The sequence below is a fragment of the Ornithorhynchus anatinus genome, chromosome X4, assembly GCF_004115215.2.
Source record: "Ornithorhynchus anatinus isolate Pmale09 chromosome X4, mOrnAna1.pri.v4, whole genome shotgun sequence".
Lineage (NCBI taxonomy): Eukaryota > Metazoa > Chordata > Mammalia > Monotremata > Ornithorhynchidae > Ornithorhynchus > Ornithorhynchus anatinus.
Genome location: NC_041752.1, coordinates 1,163,779 through 1,179,869, shown reverse-complemented (window position 1 = coordinate 1,179,869; position 16,091 = coordinate 1,163,779). Strand labels below are relative to the sequence as shown.

The window sequence follows — 16,091 nt, the reverse complement described above, 5'->3', positions numbered from 1 at the left end:
GTCCATTCCAAGCGCTTAGTACGGTGCTCTGCATATAGTAAGCGCTCAATAAATACTATTGAAGGAATGCTTAGCACAGAGTAAGGGCCTAATATATGCAGGGATCGTCTCTATCTGTTGTCGAATTGTCCATTCCAAGCGCCTAGTACAGTGCTCTGCACCTAGTAAGCGCTCAATCAATACTATTGAATGAATGAATAATGAATGAATGACTATGCCGGGCAGGTAGCGCCCGCAGCCCGCTGAGCGAGGGGATCGGTCTGCGCGTGCGCCAGGCAGCAGCGGCGATTGGAGGAGCGGCGAGCGCCGTCGAAGCTCCGGAGTCTCCCCATTGGCCCGGACCCCGACCGAGCCAAGGAGCCGCTCAACGATTGGTGGAGGCCGTTCTCGCGACGGCCCGTTGCTGGGAGACGGGCTCCCCCCCCCCCCCCCCGCCGGGAGCGGCGTGGGATTGGGCGGCGAGACGGCCGTCCGCCAGGGGGCGGCGCCGACGAGCTGAAGGCAGGGGGGCGGGGCCGAGGGGCTGGCGCGCGCGGGGGTGGGCGGGGCTCGGGGCAGCGGCGGGCGCCGATTGGTCGGGCCGGGGTGGGGGACGTCACGGGCCCGGCGGTTATAAAGGGAGGGCGCGGCGCGCGGCGGCCGCAGTGACTTCGGCCGCGCTGCGGGTGCAGGGAGGCGACGCGCAGGGGGTCGACGACCGCAGCCGACGCCGCAGCGTCCCGCGCCCACCGCCCTGCCCGGGGACGACACCGACCCCCGCCCCCCCTCCTCCACCAGAGACATGTGAGTTGAGCCGGGTGGGGGCGGGGAGGGGGGGCTCCCTCCCCGCCCCCACCCCGGTGCACCCCCGCGCCGGCCGTTGCAGGGGGGGGAATGGCGCATTGCAGCAGCAGCAGCGGCGCGGGGAAAGCCACGACCGCACGCCGCCCCCGGGCCTTGTCACCCCCGCGAGGGACCACCCCGCTGCACCCATCTCCTGCCCGGCCTCCCCAGCCTAGGTGGAGACGAGCGCTTAGTACGATGCCCTGCCCGTAGTAGGCGCTCAATAAATACCACGCGTGGAGCGACTCCAGGTGGACGCGGCGTCCCGTCCGCTCCCCTTCCCCAGCCCCGGCCTCCCTGCAAGAGGGCATCCCCCTGCCTCCGGGGTCACCCCGGTGGGCTCCCTTTCTCCCGGGGCTCCTTCGCCGCCCGCAGGGAGCCTGCGGACGGTCCTCGGCCGGAGCCCCCGACCGGGGTGGGGGTCCTCCCGGCCGCGGGACGCATCCGGGCCTCGCGGCGGGACGGGGGCCGGGATGGTCGGGGTCACCGTGCCCCGGCTCCCCCCGCCGGGTCGGCTCCTCGGAGCCTTCCCGGTTCAGCGGGCGCCCCGTCGGCTCCCTCGCCGCCCGTTGGGATCCGGAAGATGCTGCCGGTCGGCGGTGCCCGCTCCGGCCCCGCGGGTCCGGCCGGCCCGTCCGGGGATCGAAGCCAGCCCCTCCGCATCGCCGGCGTCCCCTCCCGCCGTCCGCACCGCAGCTGAGGTCGCCCCGCCGCCAGCCTGGCGTCACGAGATCTCCGACCTGGAACCTGTCATCGGCGGCACCACCATCCCGCCACTCTGCTTGGCTCGGCTCCAGCGGCGAGGCCGATGCCAGCCCGGCTGAGCCTGCCCCCTTGTCGGCTCCCGGCTTCCCTCTCCCGGGGGGGTTCCTGCGAGAAGCTTGGGCCGGAAAAGCCTCCCGGGCTGTGGCATCTTCCTCCCGGGATCCTGCAGCCGGAACCTCTCCTCGCTAGTGTTCGGCTCTGATGGGGCACGGGTTGGCGGAGACTTCACCCGGCTCGAAGGATGGGCTCCCTCTCATCTGAAGGACTCGTTCTCTAGAGGGTCCCTGCCCCGGGGCCATCTCCAGGATGGGTGCCGCTTGATCCTGGAGAGGCAGGGGCTGGTGCTTCTCCCCCCTCCCCATTTCTCGAGTGAGGAAACTGAGGCCCACAGAGAGGTTAATGTAATGGACTGGCCCAAGATCACACAGGAGGCTAAGGACAGAGCAGAGGGCTCAGACCTGCAGTCAGCCGGGGGATTCCCGGGCCTGAAGGAAGCACATGGCGGGCAGGCATGGAGACAGCTTATTTACCCCGAGACGCTGGGCTCTGTGATGAAGGGTGGGAAACTGAGGGGGAGGGAAGGGGGTTCGGTCTTCTCTGAAGATCTTTTCGGCCCTCCTTCCCTTGATGCTCTAGCATGTAGGATGTCAGCACCCGTGCTCCAGCAAGACAGATGCGCTCTCCATCAATGTCGCTTTTTGGACCTATAGAACCACCTGTGTTCTTTCCACCTCCTGCTCCAGCCCCAGAATCCCGGGGCTCAGACCCCCTGCTCCAGGCCCCTGATGCCACCAGACCATACCTTCCCAGTCTCCTGGCACCTTCCCATCTCCTGGCCCAGGCCCCACAGCCCCCAGGTGAATTGGACAGCTGCCCCCAGGGAGGACTGGGCTGCCTTCTTGCCTGGCAGAGACATGGAGGAGACCCCAGGGCCCGGCCCAAACCATCTGCTCAGGGTCCTCCCCGGAGCCTCCCAGAGCGGGGAGGGGGGCTCCCGGAGGACATCCTCTCGATTCGGTTTGGCCAGCGGCGGCTCCAGGTCCCACCGCCGAGGGATGCGATCTACCCGGCATCCGGGAGTCTGCTTCCTGTGCCGGAGCCTCGAGACCGGCAGGAGGGCAGCTCGGAGCCATCCGAGTGTCACAGCTTGGGGAGGGGGGTGTCCCATCTGCCCTGCCCGGACCCCCCTCAGGGCACCCGCACTGGCCCCTTGGAAGAACAGCATTTCTTGGTATGACCGGGTCTTCTCTTGGGCCCACAGGTCTGCTCCCGCCCAGCCACCCACCCCTGGGGGTCCAGAAGGGGCTGCCCCCGGCGGGGGGCCCCCTGGCCCACCCCCCAACACGACCAGTAACCGGAGGCTGCAGCAAACACAGGCCCAGGTGGAGGAGGTAGGTGGATGAGCTGCCTCCCGCCCCCCCCCCCCCCCCGGCTACGGGGCTCAGGGTTAAGGGGAGGGGGTTGGGATGGAAACGTGTGCTGACCCGCACCCCCTTTCCTCCCCCGCAAGGTGGTGGACATTATGCGTGTGAATGTGGACAAAGTCCTGGAGCGAGACCAGAAGCTGTCGGAGCTGGACGACCGGGCGGACGCGCTGCAGGCTGGGGCCTCACAGTTCGAGAGCAGCGCCGCGAAGCTCAAGAGAAAGTACTGGTGGAAAAACTGCAAGGTGGGGCGCGCCCTTGTGTACACACACACACACACACACCCTGCTCTTCCTCCCTCCCCCTTTTTTATGATGCATTTAAAAAAAATGGTATCGAAGCGCTGTGTGCCGGCTACTTGACAAAGTGCCGGGGCAGAGACAAGCTAGTCAGGTGGGACACAATCCATTTTCCGTATGGAACGCGCAGTCTTAATCCCCATTTTACAGATGGAGAAACTGAGGCACAGAGAGTGACTTGCCCATGGTGACATAGACAAGTGGAGGAGCGAGGACTAGATCCAGGTCCTTCTCCCAGGCCCCTGTTCTTTACACTGGGCCACGCTACTCCAACACTGCCAGTCACCGTACTGAGCGCCGGGGTAGAGACAAGCTAATAAGGTTGGACACAGCCCATGTCCCACGTGAGGCTCACGGTCTCAATCCCCATTTTCCAGATGAGATAACTGGGGCTCAGAGATGTGGAGCGACTTGGCCAAAGTCACACAGCACACAAGGGCCGGAGGCAGGATTAGAACCCGGGTCCTTTGACTCGGAGGCCAGTGTGCTCTATCCTATGGGCCAGGCCGCTTCTCACTCCTTTCCTCCTGGCCTTCCTCCACATCCCCCTGCCCCGGGGACCTCCCCCCACCCCAGTTGGGGCGTGCAGTTCCTTGTGGTGACACTAGGGAGGGCTGGAGGTCTGAGATGTGAAGGACGACCACGGGTGGGGGGACTACGGGCCAGGGGAGGGGGCGGCCGGGAAAGCTTCGGCCCCGGGGCAGGGGTCTCCAGGCTCCCTGGTTGGGCACCAGATGCCAAGGGGACAGATTGCCCCCATCGAAGAGCCCGGCACCCTCCCCTCCATACACGCTCCCCCTCATACTCTTACTCACCCTCACACACTCATATCCACGCTCCCACTCCCACACAGTCGGGGCCGTGATCCCTGAATCTAAACGTCCCCTTACGTTTGGGTGCCTGGGGTGGGCGGTGGGGTTCCGGGCTGACCCCGTCCCTCCCCCTTGCAGATGATGATCATGCTGGGAGCCATCTGTGCCATCATCGTGGTCATTATTGTAAGTGAGTATCGCCGAGCCCCCGCCCACCCCTTCCTTCCTCCCCGTGCCCGGCCTGCCCCCAGGCCGGGGGCCACGGACACGCTCGGACTAAGGTATGAGACGCCCCCCCACCCCTGCCCCGTGGAGCCGGCCTGGTGGGTGGGGGAGGAGGGTGGCTGGAGCAGGACCCCACTACTCGCCCTTCCCCACCTCAGGGGAAAGGGGGTCATTGGGTTGGGCTCCCTGCTGACCCCATCTGTGTGTCTGGTGTCTTGGTGTAACTTTCCCTGTTGTCTCTCCTTTCCCTCTGTCTCTGTGCATCTCTCTCTCTCTCTCTCTCTCTCTCTCTGTGTCTGCGGCCTGCGGTCTCCCCACCTCCTGCCTCCAGTCTACTTTTTTACTTGAGAATGTGCCCGCCTCTTCTCTCCCCTCCCCTTCCCACCTCCCCTCGCCTCCATCCATCCCAGTTCCCTCCAACCGCCCCAGGCTGCTTTTCCATTGGTTCCTCCTTTTGCCTTGGTTTAGCCTCTCACCATCCTCCCCTCTTACCCCCACCGAGCCACAGCGGCTCCTCTCCGCCGCCCCTCCCCACTGCCGGCCTGGGGAAGGAGCCGGGCTGTGCTAAGGGGGAGGGGGCAGCGGGTGGAGCCTCGTGGGGAGGGGGACACCCTGAGCACCAGCGATGGCGGCGCTGGGGGAGGGGCAGTGTGCTCTGCCCGGTCCCGTCCATCTGTCCGTCCCCGCTTCCCCTCCTTGACCTCACTGGAGCCCGTGGGGCAGCGGAAGCCCCTTAGAGCTGGCCCGGGGCCGGGGGCCGTCGCAGGCTCTCCCGTTCCTCGGCCCGGCCCGCGGGGGAAGGAAGGAAGGAAGGAAGGGAGTAGAGTAGGCTGGGGCCTGCTCAGGACTTACCGGGCCTCCTGAAGCCCCTCTGCCCCCACAGAGAGGGAGACACGTGGCAGGGGGCCCGGGGCCCACCCGGAACACTCTCCGTTGGGGGTGCTGTGCTGCACTGTAGTACTGCCCTTCTGGGCAGAGCCCCTCCTCTCCTCCCTCATGCCCCAACCGCCTCCCCCTCTGCTCGTGCCCTCTCCTCGCAACCTCTCCCGGCCCTCACCCGTGTCTGTGGGTCATGGGGCCCGGTGCTGCCAGCCCCGGCCCCGGCTCGGAGGGGCTTCGGCTGAGCCGGGGGGGCCGTCCGCATGTGCACTCTCCACGCCCCACCATTTCATTTGTGCTAAAGCATTTCCCTCCCCCAGCCCTCCCCCCCCCACCACCCTTCCCTCGGTCCCGGCGCGGCCGAAGAGCGGGAAGGAGCAGCTGCCCACCGGCCCCCATCGCTGAAACAGCGCTGTCTTCGCCGCCACCCCCCACCCCCCCGCCCCCATGCCACGGCCCCTCTGTTGGGGCTCAGTCCCGGGGCAGGCGGGCTGCGAGCCCACCCCCAGGATGACCAGCGGTGGCGGGACCGGCCTCTGTTCTGTCTGCTGTCACTTTCTCCCTCCACACCCCGAGTCCTGCGGGGGCTGAAAGCGGCTCCCCATGGACTAGGCCTCACGCACAGCCCCCGCCACCCCCCCCACCCCCCAACCTCCGTCACAAGCTGCTGGGCGAGGGTCCCGTCTGTCGTCTCTGCCCCCCTCCCCGTCCGTCCGTCTCCTCCCCCCGGATCTCATCCTTGTACAAAGTAGTTAGAGTCGTGATCCCACCGAGGCATGTAGCAGACTGACCACTTTCGTGTATTCTGAATAAAGAAAGAAAACTCCCATTCCTCTCCCCCGGCCTGGTGGGGAGGGGTCTGGCAGCGAGGTGGGGGCCACGGCCAGTTCCTTGCAGCCTGGGCAGGGAGGAGGTGTGATGGTCTTGGATGCCGTGGTACTAGGAAGGGGGGCACTGCATTCAATCTCTGCTCAGGCCTGCTCTCTGAGGAAGAGGAAGTCACTGAGCCTCTCTCGGCCCCGGTTTCCTCTCCTGCAAAATGTGGGGAGGTTTTGCTGTCCTAGTCTTCTCTCCCCCTCCCTCATTTCCTGTACCCCAAGAGAAGGTAAAGTGGGGTCGTGGGAAACTTCAAAGCACCGGCTAGGTTCGAGGTGGGTCGAGCTTTATTTATGCTGTTAGTATGCTGTTGTTCAGGGGCGGGAGACTGGTCCATGGCCCCACGATGGGGCTTGGTCAGTTCCTGGAGAGTCACCTGGCTGGGAGGCGGGCAGCCCCCCGACCCTTGGTGAACTCCACCTCTCCTCCACCTCCACCTCCACCTCCACCTCTCCTCAGGACAGCAGATTCGAGCTCACCCACTGAGGTCTGGTTCCCCTGGGAAGGGGGTAGTCAGCTACCCAGGACCACCTGGCTGGAAAGCAGGGTGGGGTGGGGGGGCTGCGAAGACAGGACGTTAGACACGGCTGGTCTGGGGTCCTTCCTGCTCTGCTTGGAAGTTGTCAGGAGGTGGGAGCCTGAAGGGGGGAACTAGGCTGGATTTGGGGCCGGCTAGCTCTGGTAGTCACAGTGGTCAGCACAGCTGGAACCTCGGGTACTGGTCCTTTGGCTCCCACAGCTGGGCCCCGAGAGCACCGGCCCCCAAAGCCTCGGTAGGCGTTGCTTTATTGGGAGGGGGATTAATTCGGAATCTGCATGCTGCCTCCAACCTCCAGCTTCTCTCCTGGCACCACCCCCTGGATGGGAGACGGAGGAGAGGACTGGGGCCAGCAGAGGATGCCGCTGCCTCTTCCTGCTCTCGGTTCCTGAGGCTTAGCTGTGTTGGGGGTGAGGAGGGCAGCCCCCCTACCTGGCAGGGAGAAGCTGGGGAGGGGGCCGTAGGAGCCCTTTACCCCAAGTCTCTGAGGGGAGGGGGGTCTAGGTTGAGCTGGGTGGGAGAGGGACACCTGCCGAGAGAAGGGAAGAAGCAAGGTCAGTCGGTGGGCTTCCCGAGAGTGGGGAGGCCAGAGGGGGCAGGACCGACGTGAGAGCCGGGCACCTTACCAGTCCGTCGCCGAAGCCCCAGGACCAGGAGCCCGAAGAGGAAGAGGCCAGTGGCCACCAGGAGACCAGAGGAGGTGGATTCTGGGAGGGGAGAAGCCCATGAAAGTGGGTCAACTGTGGGGAGAAGGGTGGGACCGGGGCTGCGTGTTACAGTGTGCACATACCGGGGCAGGGGTCTTTGAGGGTGTGCAGGTGTCGGTTGTATTTATTGAGCGTTTTCTGTGTGCTGAGCGCTCTCAGTGGTTGGGAGAGGAGGTTCACGTGTGCAAGGGGTCTGGGGGTATGTGCAAGGTTTTGTGTACGCGGGGGTGGGTGTGGTGGTGTGTGTATGTGTGTGTACACACACGTTCATGGGAGGCCCGTGGGGAACCGGTACCTGGTAGAGCAACCCTAGTAGTTGCGGTGAGAGGCTCCTCCAGGGAGACGTGGGCAACCTGGCAGGTGTAGGTGGCACCTGCGGGGCCGGGCTGGACGCGCAGGGTGGAGGAGACGCTGAAGGTGCCGGCGGCGTTCTGGCGGTGGCTGGACAAAGAGGAGCCTGGCACGGGGGAGCGGGGAGGGGCGGCCCCGGCCTCCCCCTGGATCCACGTCACATCCACGTCCAGGGGGTAGTAGCCGGCGATGTGGCACGTCAAGGTGGTATGGGAGGGCCCGGGGGTGACCGTCAGCCGCACCTTAGGTGGTTCTGGGTGGGGGGGATGATGGACGATGAGACCACCCCCCACACTCACGCACTGCCCGAGGGTCAGACAGATGACCTAGAGAGGCCCCGTCCCCTTCCCTTTCCCCTGGTCACGAGCTCCCCCCTCATCCGTCCTCGGGAGGCCCCCGGGCACGGACCCTCACCCCGAATGCGGAGCTGGACGATCTGCTGGGTCTTGTGGCGGCCAGCGGAGACCTGGCAGATGTAAGCCCCCTCGTCCTCCACCGCCAGGCCCGACAGGGCCAGGGTGGCGTCCCACAGCCCGTGCTGTTCCTCGGGCTCCAGCCGGGCCCCTGCCCGCTCGGCCTGGCCCTGGCCGCCCCCCGCGGTCCAGATGGCCACGCCCCGACCACGGCCCTTGTGCTGAAGGCGCCAGTCCACGCTGAGGGGGCCGGAGTCGGTGGCAATGGAGAAACTGCAGTGCAGGGCCGAGGAGCCCCCGAGCCGGGAGTGCAGGGCTGCCGTCCTCGTGCTCACCTGGAACTCCACTGCAGGGGAAAAGAGGAGGTGAGGAGGGCGTGAGAGGGACGGATGGACGGACAGATGCAGGGCAGGACTGGGAGGCCCAGCCACCAACAGCGGGCGACGGGGCCCTGGTTCTCTTACCCTGCCTGAACCTCAAGGTGAGGCGGGAGGACAGTTGAGGGAAGAGCAGTAACATGGCCTAGTGGATACAGCACGGGCCTAGGAGTCAGAAGGATCTGGATTCTAATCCTACCTCTTGACTGTGTGACTTCGGACAAGTCATAAGTTTTTTCGGCCTCACCTCACTTGTAACCTCACTTGAAAATGGGGATAAGATCTGGGAGCCCCAGGTGGGGAATGGAATGGGTCCAAGGTGATTAGCTTGTATCTACCCCAGTTTAGTATAGCCTGGCCCGTTGGAACTGCTTAGCAAATACCATACATCAAAAAAGAGTATCTTCTCTCCAGAGGTCAGAGCCCAGAGCAACTGCTTTGGGTTGCAGGAGGAGAGATTTCACCGAGGTGTCAAGCGGGGCTTCCTCCCAGGAGAAGGGGGACGGGGGCAACCTTCGAACCAGGCTTCTCGGACCGGTTTGGGTGCATATCGCCGGGTGGGAGGGGGATGGAGAAAATGACCCCCTTCCTACCTGCCACCCGATCCCTGCCCGGTGTCTACAGAGCTCTGTGACCCGCCGCCCCCCACCCTCCCCAATCCCCGGCTGGGGCGTGCGGGAGGAGGACCACCCCCGGGGCTTCCCTGGCTCCTCTCCTCCGACTCTCACCTGTCGCCAGGACCGTCCCTTGCGGGCTCAGGGGCAGCCGGAGCTTGGGGTGCAGGGCAGCCCCCTCCCGGACTTCCTTCGGGATCCTCATCACCAGAGAGACGTGGGGGCCGCTCCCGGATACGTGCAGGGTCCCGATGAACCAGGCGGCCGCCCCCGGCCCCCCACGGGGGAAATAGGGCGAGATCTCGCAGGCCACCTTCTCTCCCTCACAGTCGGCGTGCAGCAAGGCCTGAGCCTGGGGGATCCGCACCGAAGGCGCTGGGGAGGCGAGGGGCTCGGTGAGTGGTTGTCCCGGCAGGTTGGCCGGGGGAAGGGGATGGGGCACGGGGGCCGGGCGGACCCAGGGCGTTGGTGTAAAGGCTGGAAGGGGGTGAAGTAGAGGCTGGGAGAGGCCAGGGATGTGAGGTAGAGGCTGGGTGAGGGCGGGACACGAGGATGGGAGGGGCAGGGATGGGGTAGAGGCTGGGTGGGTCCAGAGATCTGGGGGTAGAGGCTGGGCGGGGTGAGGGCAGATGGGGCACGAGGCTGGGCAGGACGGGATGATAATAATAATAATGTTGGTATTTAAGCGCTTGCTATGTGCAGAGCACTGTTCTAAGCGCTGGGGTAGATACAGGGGAATCAGGTTGTCCCACGTGAGGCTCCCAGTCTTCATCCCCACTCTCCAGATGAGGGAACTGAGGCCCAGTGCAGTGACTCGCCCACGGTCACCCAGCTGACAAGGGGCAGAGCCGGGATTCGGACCCATGACCTCTGACTCCCAAGCCCGGGCTCTCTGGATCGGAGGCCGGGGTGGCCCAAGGTTGCGCGGAGCCAGGCCAGATCCGGGCCAGAGGACGGGCAGGGGCGGGGCACGGAACTGGATGAGGGGCAGAGGGGGTGTGATTCTCACCCGAAGCCTCGAAGACGATGGGGTGGGGATCCCGTCCCGGGGGGACCCCCTCAAAATCGGTGAAGCCGTCCAGGGCCCCGTCGTCGGGCACCGGCAGCCGCTTGAGCACCAGGGTGGCCGGGGCCCCGCCGGCCCGGCTGCCGAAGCCTCCCGACTGGACACCGGCCGCCGCCGCCTCCTCCTCCAGCCAGAGACAGTCCAGCACCACGTCCACCGGCCGTCCCGGGTCTGCGGGTCCAGGCCTGGGTGGGCGGGGGCCGGGCGAGGGGCGAAGGCCCCCCAAATCCCCCGCGCTGGCCCTCCCCATCTCGGACGGCGCTTCCTTCTCCCCCGCCCCGCCCGAAGCCACGGTATCTGCCCCCCGGGCCTCCTGCTCCCCGGTCCCCGCCGCCCTCGTCCCCTCCCCGGGTCCCCGCAACTCTCACCGGGCTCCGTCGCCGCGGCCACGGCCAGGAGCATCCAGACCGTCCACATGGCCGCTCCGGGACCCTCCCCGGACCCGCGACCCCCGTCCTTCCCCAGGGGCACGGCGGGGCAGGGGAGGGCCGGGGCCTGGGGGAGCCTGGCGGGGCCTGGGGGTCTCCGGAGGCGGGAGCTCCCTCCGGTCCTTTCACTTTCGCCTCGGCGCTGCCTCGCTGACGCTGCTGGGGAAAGCGGAGGCTTCCGCGCAGGCCGCCCCTCCTCCCTCCCGCCCCCGACCCCCCGGTGCCCACCGCGGGCCTGGCACGCCTTTGGTCCGGCCCGCCCGGCTCGGCCGCAGCTCCTCTCGCTTCCTGCTTCTGCCCCTCCCCGGAGAGTGGGGGGCAGCACGAGGTTGCTTAAAAATAATAAATGACGGTACTTGTTAAGCGCTTACTGCGTGCCGAGCACTGTTCTAAGCGCTGGGGTAGGTACAGGGTCATCAGGTCGGCCCACGTGGGGCTCCCCGTCTTCATCCCCATTTTACGGATGAGGGAACTGAAGCACGGAGGATAATGATAATGATGATGATATTTGTTAAGCGCTTACTTTGTGCCGAGCACTGTTCTAAGCGAGGGGGTAGGTACAGGGTCATCAGGTTGGCCCAGGTGGGGTTCACCGTCTTCATCCCCATTTTACGGTTGAGGGAACTGAGGCACGGAGGATAATGATGACGGTATTCGGTAAGTGCTTACTATGTGCTAAGCCATGTTCTTAGGGCTGGGAGGGATACAAGGTAATCAGGCTGTCCCACGTGGGGCTCGCTGTCTTCATCCCCATTTTACAGATATTTTACAGCGGCCCAGAGAAGTTAAGTGGCTTGCCCGAGGTCACACGGCAGGCACGTGGCGGAACCGGGATTAGAACCCAAGTCCTCGGACTCCCATGTTCTTGGCACTAAGCCACGCTGCTTAGCAAGGCCTAGTGGATAGAGACCTGAGTTCTACTGCTGGTCCCACTACTTATCTGCTCTGTGACCTTGGGCATGTCACTTCATTTCTCTGTGCCTCAGTTATTTCACCTGTAAAATGGGGATTAAGACTTAAAGCCCCACGTGGGACAGGAACTGTGTCCAACTTGATTAGCTTGTACCTACCCCAGCGCTTAGAACAGTACTTCACGCATAGTAAGTGCTTAACAAATATCATCATTATTTGCCGGTTTCGGGGAGGGGCCCAAGTGCCAGACACGCAGACGGCAGACACACAGACAGGACCAGGCCGCTGGTTGAGTTTTTGTATTTTATTAGACGTTTGGGGTGGTGCCAGGCCCCGCCAATCTCCTGGAGCCGAGAGGACGGCCTGAGGGAGGGTCGTCGTGCCCCTGACCCCCTCCCCCTCTCTCACCCTTACTTTCTTTACTTTCTTCCCTGGTGGTGGGCACTTGGTGCCGCCACAGACGGACGAGGGACCCCGGAGTCAGATCCGGCCCCTCTCCCCAGCTCTGGTGCTCTAGTCTGCCCTCCCTGTGGCCGGCTCAAGGGTAGGAGGCCAAGTCCGGCTTGTGGCAGTCCTCTTGGATGGGCAGGGTGCTGCCCTCCTCCTCCTGTGGGCTCCTGCAAGGGCACAGCTCCTCTCCCGAGCTTGGCCGGCGCTTGGCCCCACCCTCGGCGTGGGGGTCTGCAGGGGAGGGGCAGCTGGTGAGGGCGAGGAGGAAGGGCTGGAGGCCTCAGCCCTGGTCCCATCGCTCCAACGGCTGGACCCCACGGTCACCAGCCTCATCACGCCCGTAACTGGACGCCGGGGACATCAGCCCCATCCCCCCCACAGCTGGATCTAGGGGACACAAAGCCCCTCATCCCCACAGGTGGCACCCGTGGACATCGGTCCCATCACCCCCCTCAGCTGGCACCCGCGGCCACGGCCTCACCGGTACCTGGTTTTCCACTCAGCCTCCGTCCCTCGCAGAGCAGCCAGCAGACTGTGAGGATCAGGGCGACGAGCAGGCTAGAGAAGACGGCCAACATCCGGATGAAGGCGGAGCTGGGAGGGAACCAAACTCCTGCGATGATGCGATGGGACGGACCGAGGTCGGCGGTAAGAGGATGGATCCGTGGGCGTGTTGGGGAGTGGGGAGGGTGGGACCTCCCGGGGTCAGGGATGGGGGAGCCCTGATGGAGTTGGAAGGGTGGGACCCCGGGGGAGAGGATCGGGTGAGACCCTGGGGGAACGGATCGGGTGGCCCCATCGGGGAGCGGGATGGGGGACCCCAGGTTCAGATGAAGATCCGTGGACTCACGTGGGTGGGAGGTGGTGACCCCCTGAGTGGTTGCTGCCCAGCTGCCGGCTGAAGCTGACGAATCTCCCCCGGCGCTGATGGCCGTGGGTACTGCAGGGAAGAAGGAGAGTCGCGGGTGGGGAGAGGGAGACTGGTGCGACCAGGTTAGCCCTGGGGGTGGCCTTCCCCTGATCAGGGTGGGCTGAGGGGGCAGGCTATGACCCTCTGACATCTGGACAACTGGGAGGCAGTGTGAGCAGGGTGGCAGAGGGTGGGGGTGGGAAAGTAAGCCGCCCCTGTCCCCCAACCCCCGCTCCTCTCTTCTCCCTGCCCTCTTCTGCCCAGGAGATCCGCGATTGCTGACCGTGGAGGCGAGGAGCTCCCCTGGCTCCTGGGCCCCTCGTGGCTGTGGGCAGGTGAGGGTGGGGGCCCACCTGGGGAACGGGGTTGACCGGTGCCTGCCGCGACCAGGTGGTGCCTGGCGGTGGAGCGAGCTTGGGGGCTCTTTAGCTGGGGGACACAGTAGGTACAGTCCTGGTCCTGGCACTGCAGTCCCGGCTGGCAGCCACACTTACTGTTGGAGGTCACGTTGCATTTTTGAAGAAAGGCTGCAGGGGTGGGACCGGGCGAGGGAGAAGGCGAAGGGAGAAGGGCCGTGGGGGAGGAAGAGGAGAAGGGGAGGAGGTAAGAAGGGGGTGGTGGAGGTGGGAAGGAGAAAGAAGGGTGGCCTCTGAATAGAGCCCCAGGGGCTCCTCAGTATTCACCCTCTGCCCACCCAAACTGATATTCTCTTTGGTCCCTATCGGCAGCCATGAGGAAGCAGCGTGGTCTAGTACAGAGCCCTGGGCCTGGCAGTCAGAAGGACCCAGCTTCTAATCCCGGCTCCACCGGTTGTCTGCTGCGTGCCCTTGGGTAAGTCATTTCACTTTTCTGTACCTCAGTTACCTCATGTGTAAAATGGGGTTTAAGACTGCGAGCCCAGTGTGGGATGTGGGCTGTGTCCAACCTGATTAGCGGCTTAGTAGAATGCCTAGCGCATAGTAAGCATTTAACAGATAACATACAAAAATTGGGCCTTCTCCAAGTCAGTGTCTGCTCCAGACTGGAGCGCTACCCACCCACCCCGGGCTCCCCAGCCCGGTACACTCCTGCCCGGATACGCTCGGACAACCCTGGCCCCATGCCCCCTGCCCCCTTGCCCCCCGCCTTCAGGCCTCCAGCCTCCTTGGCGGGTCTCACCGTGCCTGCAGATTTGGCAGCTCTCACACTGGCGCTGGGAGTTAGGTTTGGGGGTGAAGGAGAAGCCAGAGGAGCAGGGGGAACAGCGAGGTTTCAGCTCCCCTTCCCCACAGTCTTCCTCCAGGTACCTGCCTGGGGGAAGAACAGGGCCTCAGAATCCCGGGGTGCACATCCCACTCCATCCCGTTTCACCTGGTCTGCACCCCCGGGTTTCCAGCCCCTGACCCAGGCTCAGTCCCGCCACCCCCCCGACCCAGGTCTCAGTCCTTCCCGTCTCTACCTCCCCCGCAAGCTCAGTCCTCCCTCTCTTCCGGTCTCTGCCTTCCCTTGATCTCTGACTCCCCTGTCTCTGTCCCGTCCCGGCCCCTGTCCTGCCCTCGCACCACTCTCCCTGCTTGGGGGTGAGGGGGTGGTGTCTCTCTGTCTTGGCATTGCCATCTCTGGGCATCTCAGATCTGTGCATGCATCCCTCCCCTCCCCCCCGCCCGGGTCTCACCTGCATCACACAGCAGGCAGCACCGTGTCCCTGCTCCAACCAGGTACTGACCCTCCGGACAGCTGGTGCCCAGGGCCCCAAGGGCCCCCCAGGCCCAGAACCACCTCAGCGCACCCAGCCAGAGAGGCACCGCTTGGACCATGGCGCCCACCGCCCACTCGGTTCCGGCCTTGCTGCCCCTCGGCCCCACTGCCCCGCGGCCCCGCGGCCCCGCTGTCGGTCAGGAGCGTGGTCCCTGTTCCTGTGTGGGCTGCACCGAGGGTCCCGCCCGCCCCACCCAGCTGCCACTGTCGTCTGTAGGGCTGGGTTGCTGTGTGACTCATCTGCCCGCCCCCCGCCCCCCACAGCCCCCGATCCTTCCCCTCCCCCGCCGCTTCCTCCCCCCCTTCCTGAACTAAACTTGTGGTGCCCGTTGTATGCCCAGCCCCCCATCTCCGCCCACCACCAGGGCACGCACACACACACACACATGCACAAATGCACGTACATGCAAACACAGAAACATGCACACGCACATACATGCACATACACGCACACCACCATCACCGCCACCACCAGGCTCCCACTCAGCCCCCTGCCCCCACCCCCGGCCCAGCTCAATTCTCTCATGACTTTGCCTCACGTGGAAATGGGAAGGGGCCTTGGGGAGGCGGCACTTTGAGGGGAGCGGTTTCCTGCCCAGACCCTATTTATCTCCCCACCCTCCAATACTATACTCTCCCAAGTGCTTAGCACAGTGCTGTGCAGACAGTAAGCGCTCAGTAAACACGAGTGACTGACTGAATACAGTCCCAACTTAAATGTCACTTGCTATCACCTCCCCTAACCCCTCCGCCCGCAGTTTTTCCTGGCTATCCCCTCCCGTCATTTCTCACTTCCGAAGGGGGGCCAGGAGGGGAGCCCCCCAATCATCAGTCCCTTCCTCGTTTCCAGTGACTCCAAGATCTAGGGGTCAAAGGTCATCCTCCCCCCCCCCCCCAAAGCCCCGTCCTTTCCCAGCCTGGAGGGGGTTTGTGGGAGGCAGAACAGGACCGTCAGGTGTCCCCACGTGACTGGGGGCTTCCTGCACGCGAGACCCCCGGGGTGATGGGGCTGTGGAGGTGAAGGGGTCTCGCTTTGCACCCACCTGGCTCTGTTGGAGCCGTCAGCAGTTCCACCCTCCTCTTCCCTCTGCCCCCCCAAACCCCCCGTGACGACATTTTTTCCATTTCTCTCCGGATTCCCACCAGCCACATCCCCCCACCCTCTGCAGACGTGGTCTCCGTTCTGATGTTAGGTCACAGCCGCCCCCGCCCTGCCTGCTTTACCTTCCTTTCCCTTCCCTCTCGCGGTCCGTCTGCTTCCCCCTGCGAGGGTCCCCCCCCCCCATCACCCCGATCCCACCGCGGCCCCTCCAGCCTCAGTTTCCCTGGCTTTAATGGTTCTAATCTTGGCTCTGCCACTTGTCTGCTGTGCGACCTTGGGCAGGTCATTTCACTTCTCTGGGCCTCAGCTGTCTCATCTGTAAAATGGGGAGTAAGACTGGGAGCCCCATTTGGGACAGGGACTGTGTCCAACCCAATTTGCTTG

General features: G+C 64.7%; 3 protein-coding genes and 1 long non-coding RNA gene across 6 annotated transcripts; 2 read left to right on the top strand and 2 right to left on the bottom strand.

The window, feature by feature from the left end:
* The first annotated feature begins 643 nt into the window (after positions 1-643).
* Positions 644-6,055, top strand: VAMP1 (vesicle associated membrane protein 1). Its single transcript, XM_029054431.1, has 5 exons — positions 644-783; positions 2,849-2,978; positions 3,098-3,256; positions 4,261-4,312; positions 4,679-6,055. Coding segments are annotated over exons 1-5 (360 nt in total). The 5' UTR covers positions 644-781; the 3' UTR covers positions 4,696-6,055.
* Positions 5,958-10,791, bottom strand: TAPBPL (TAP binding protein like). 3 transcript variants are annotated; one of them, XM_029054427.2, is made up of 7 exons: positions 10,537-10,791; positions 10,112-10,339; positions 9,217-9,477; positions 8,113-8,457; positions 7,643-7,951; positions 7,267-7,347; positions 5,958-6,210 (listed from the first exon to the last, which is right to left on the bottom strand). In XM_029054427.2, the coding sequence occupies exons 1-7, from the start codon at positions 10,583-10,585 to the stop codon at positions 5,960-5,962; spliced, it is 1,524 nt and encodes a 507-aa protein (XP_028910260.1). In that variant the 5' UTR covers positions 10,586-10,791; the 3' UTR covers positions 5,958-5,959. The 3 variants fall into 3 exon arrangements, with proteins under 3 accessions (XP_028910260.1, XP_028910262.1, XP_028910261.1); XM_029054429.2 differs by lacking the exon at positions 5,958-6,210 and adding an exon at positions 6,368-7,169 and having other exon boundaries at positions 10,537-10,790; XM_029054428.2 differs by lacking the exon at positions 5,958-6,210 and having other exon boundaries at positions 6,368-7,347.
* Positions 10,792-11,794: 1,003 nt separating this feature from the next.
* CD27 (CD27 molecule) lies at positions 11,795-14,764 on the bottom strand. Its single transcript, XM_029054430.2, has 6 exons — positions 14,523-14,764; positions 14,027-14,158; positions 13,222-13,395; positions 12,809-12,898; positions 12,446-12,571; positions 11,795-12,189 (listed from the first exon to the last, which is right to left on the bottom strand). The coding sequence occupies exons 1-6, from the start codon at positions 14,662-14,664 to the stop codon at positions 12,047-12,049; spliced, it is 807 nt and encodes a 268-aa protein (XP_028910263.1). The 5' UTR covers positions 14,665-14,764; the 3' UTR covers positions 11,795-12,046.
* On the top strand, positions 12,523-13,635 carry LOC114807823. The gene is made up of 3 exons (XR_003755876.2): positions 12,523-12,606; positions 13,133-13,203; positions 13,597-13,635. It is a non-coding gene; the product is annotated as an uncharacterized LOC114807823 (long non-coding RNA).
* Positions 14,765-16,091: the final 1,327 nt, after the last annotated feature.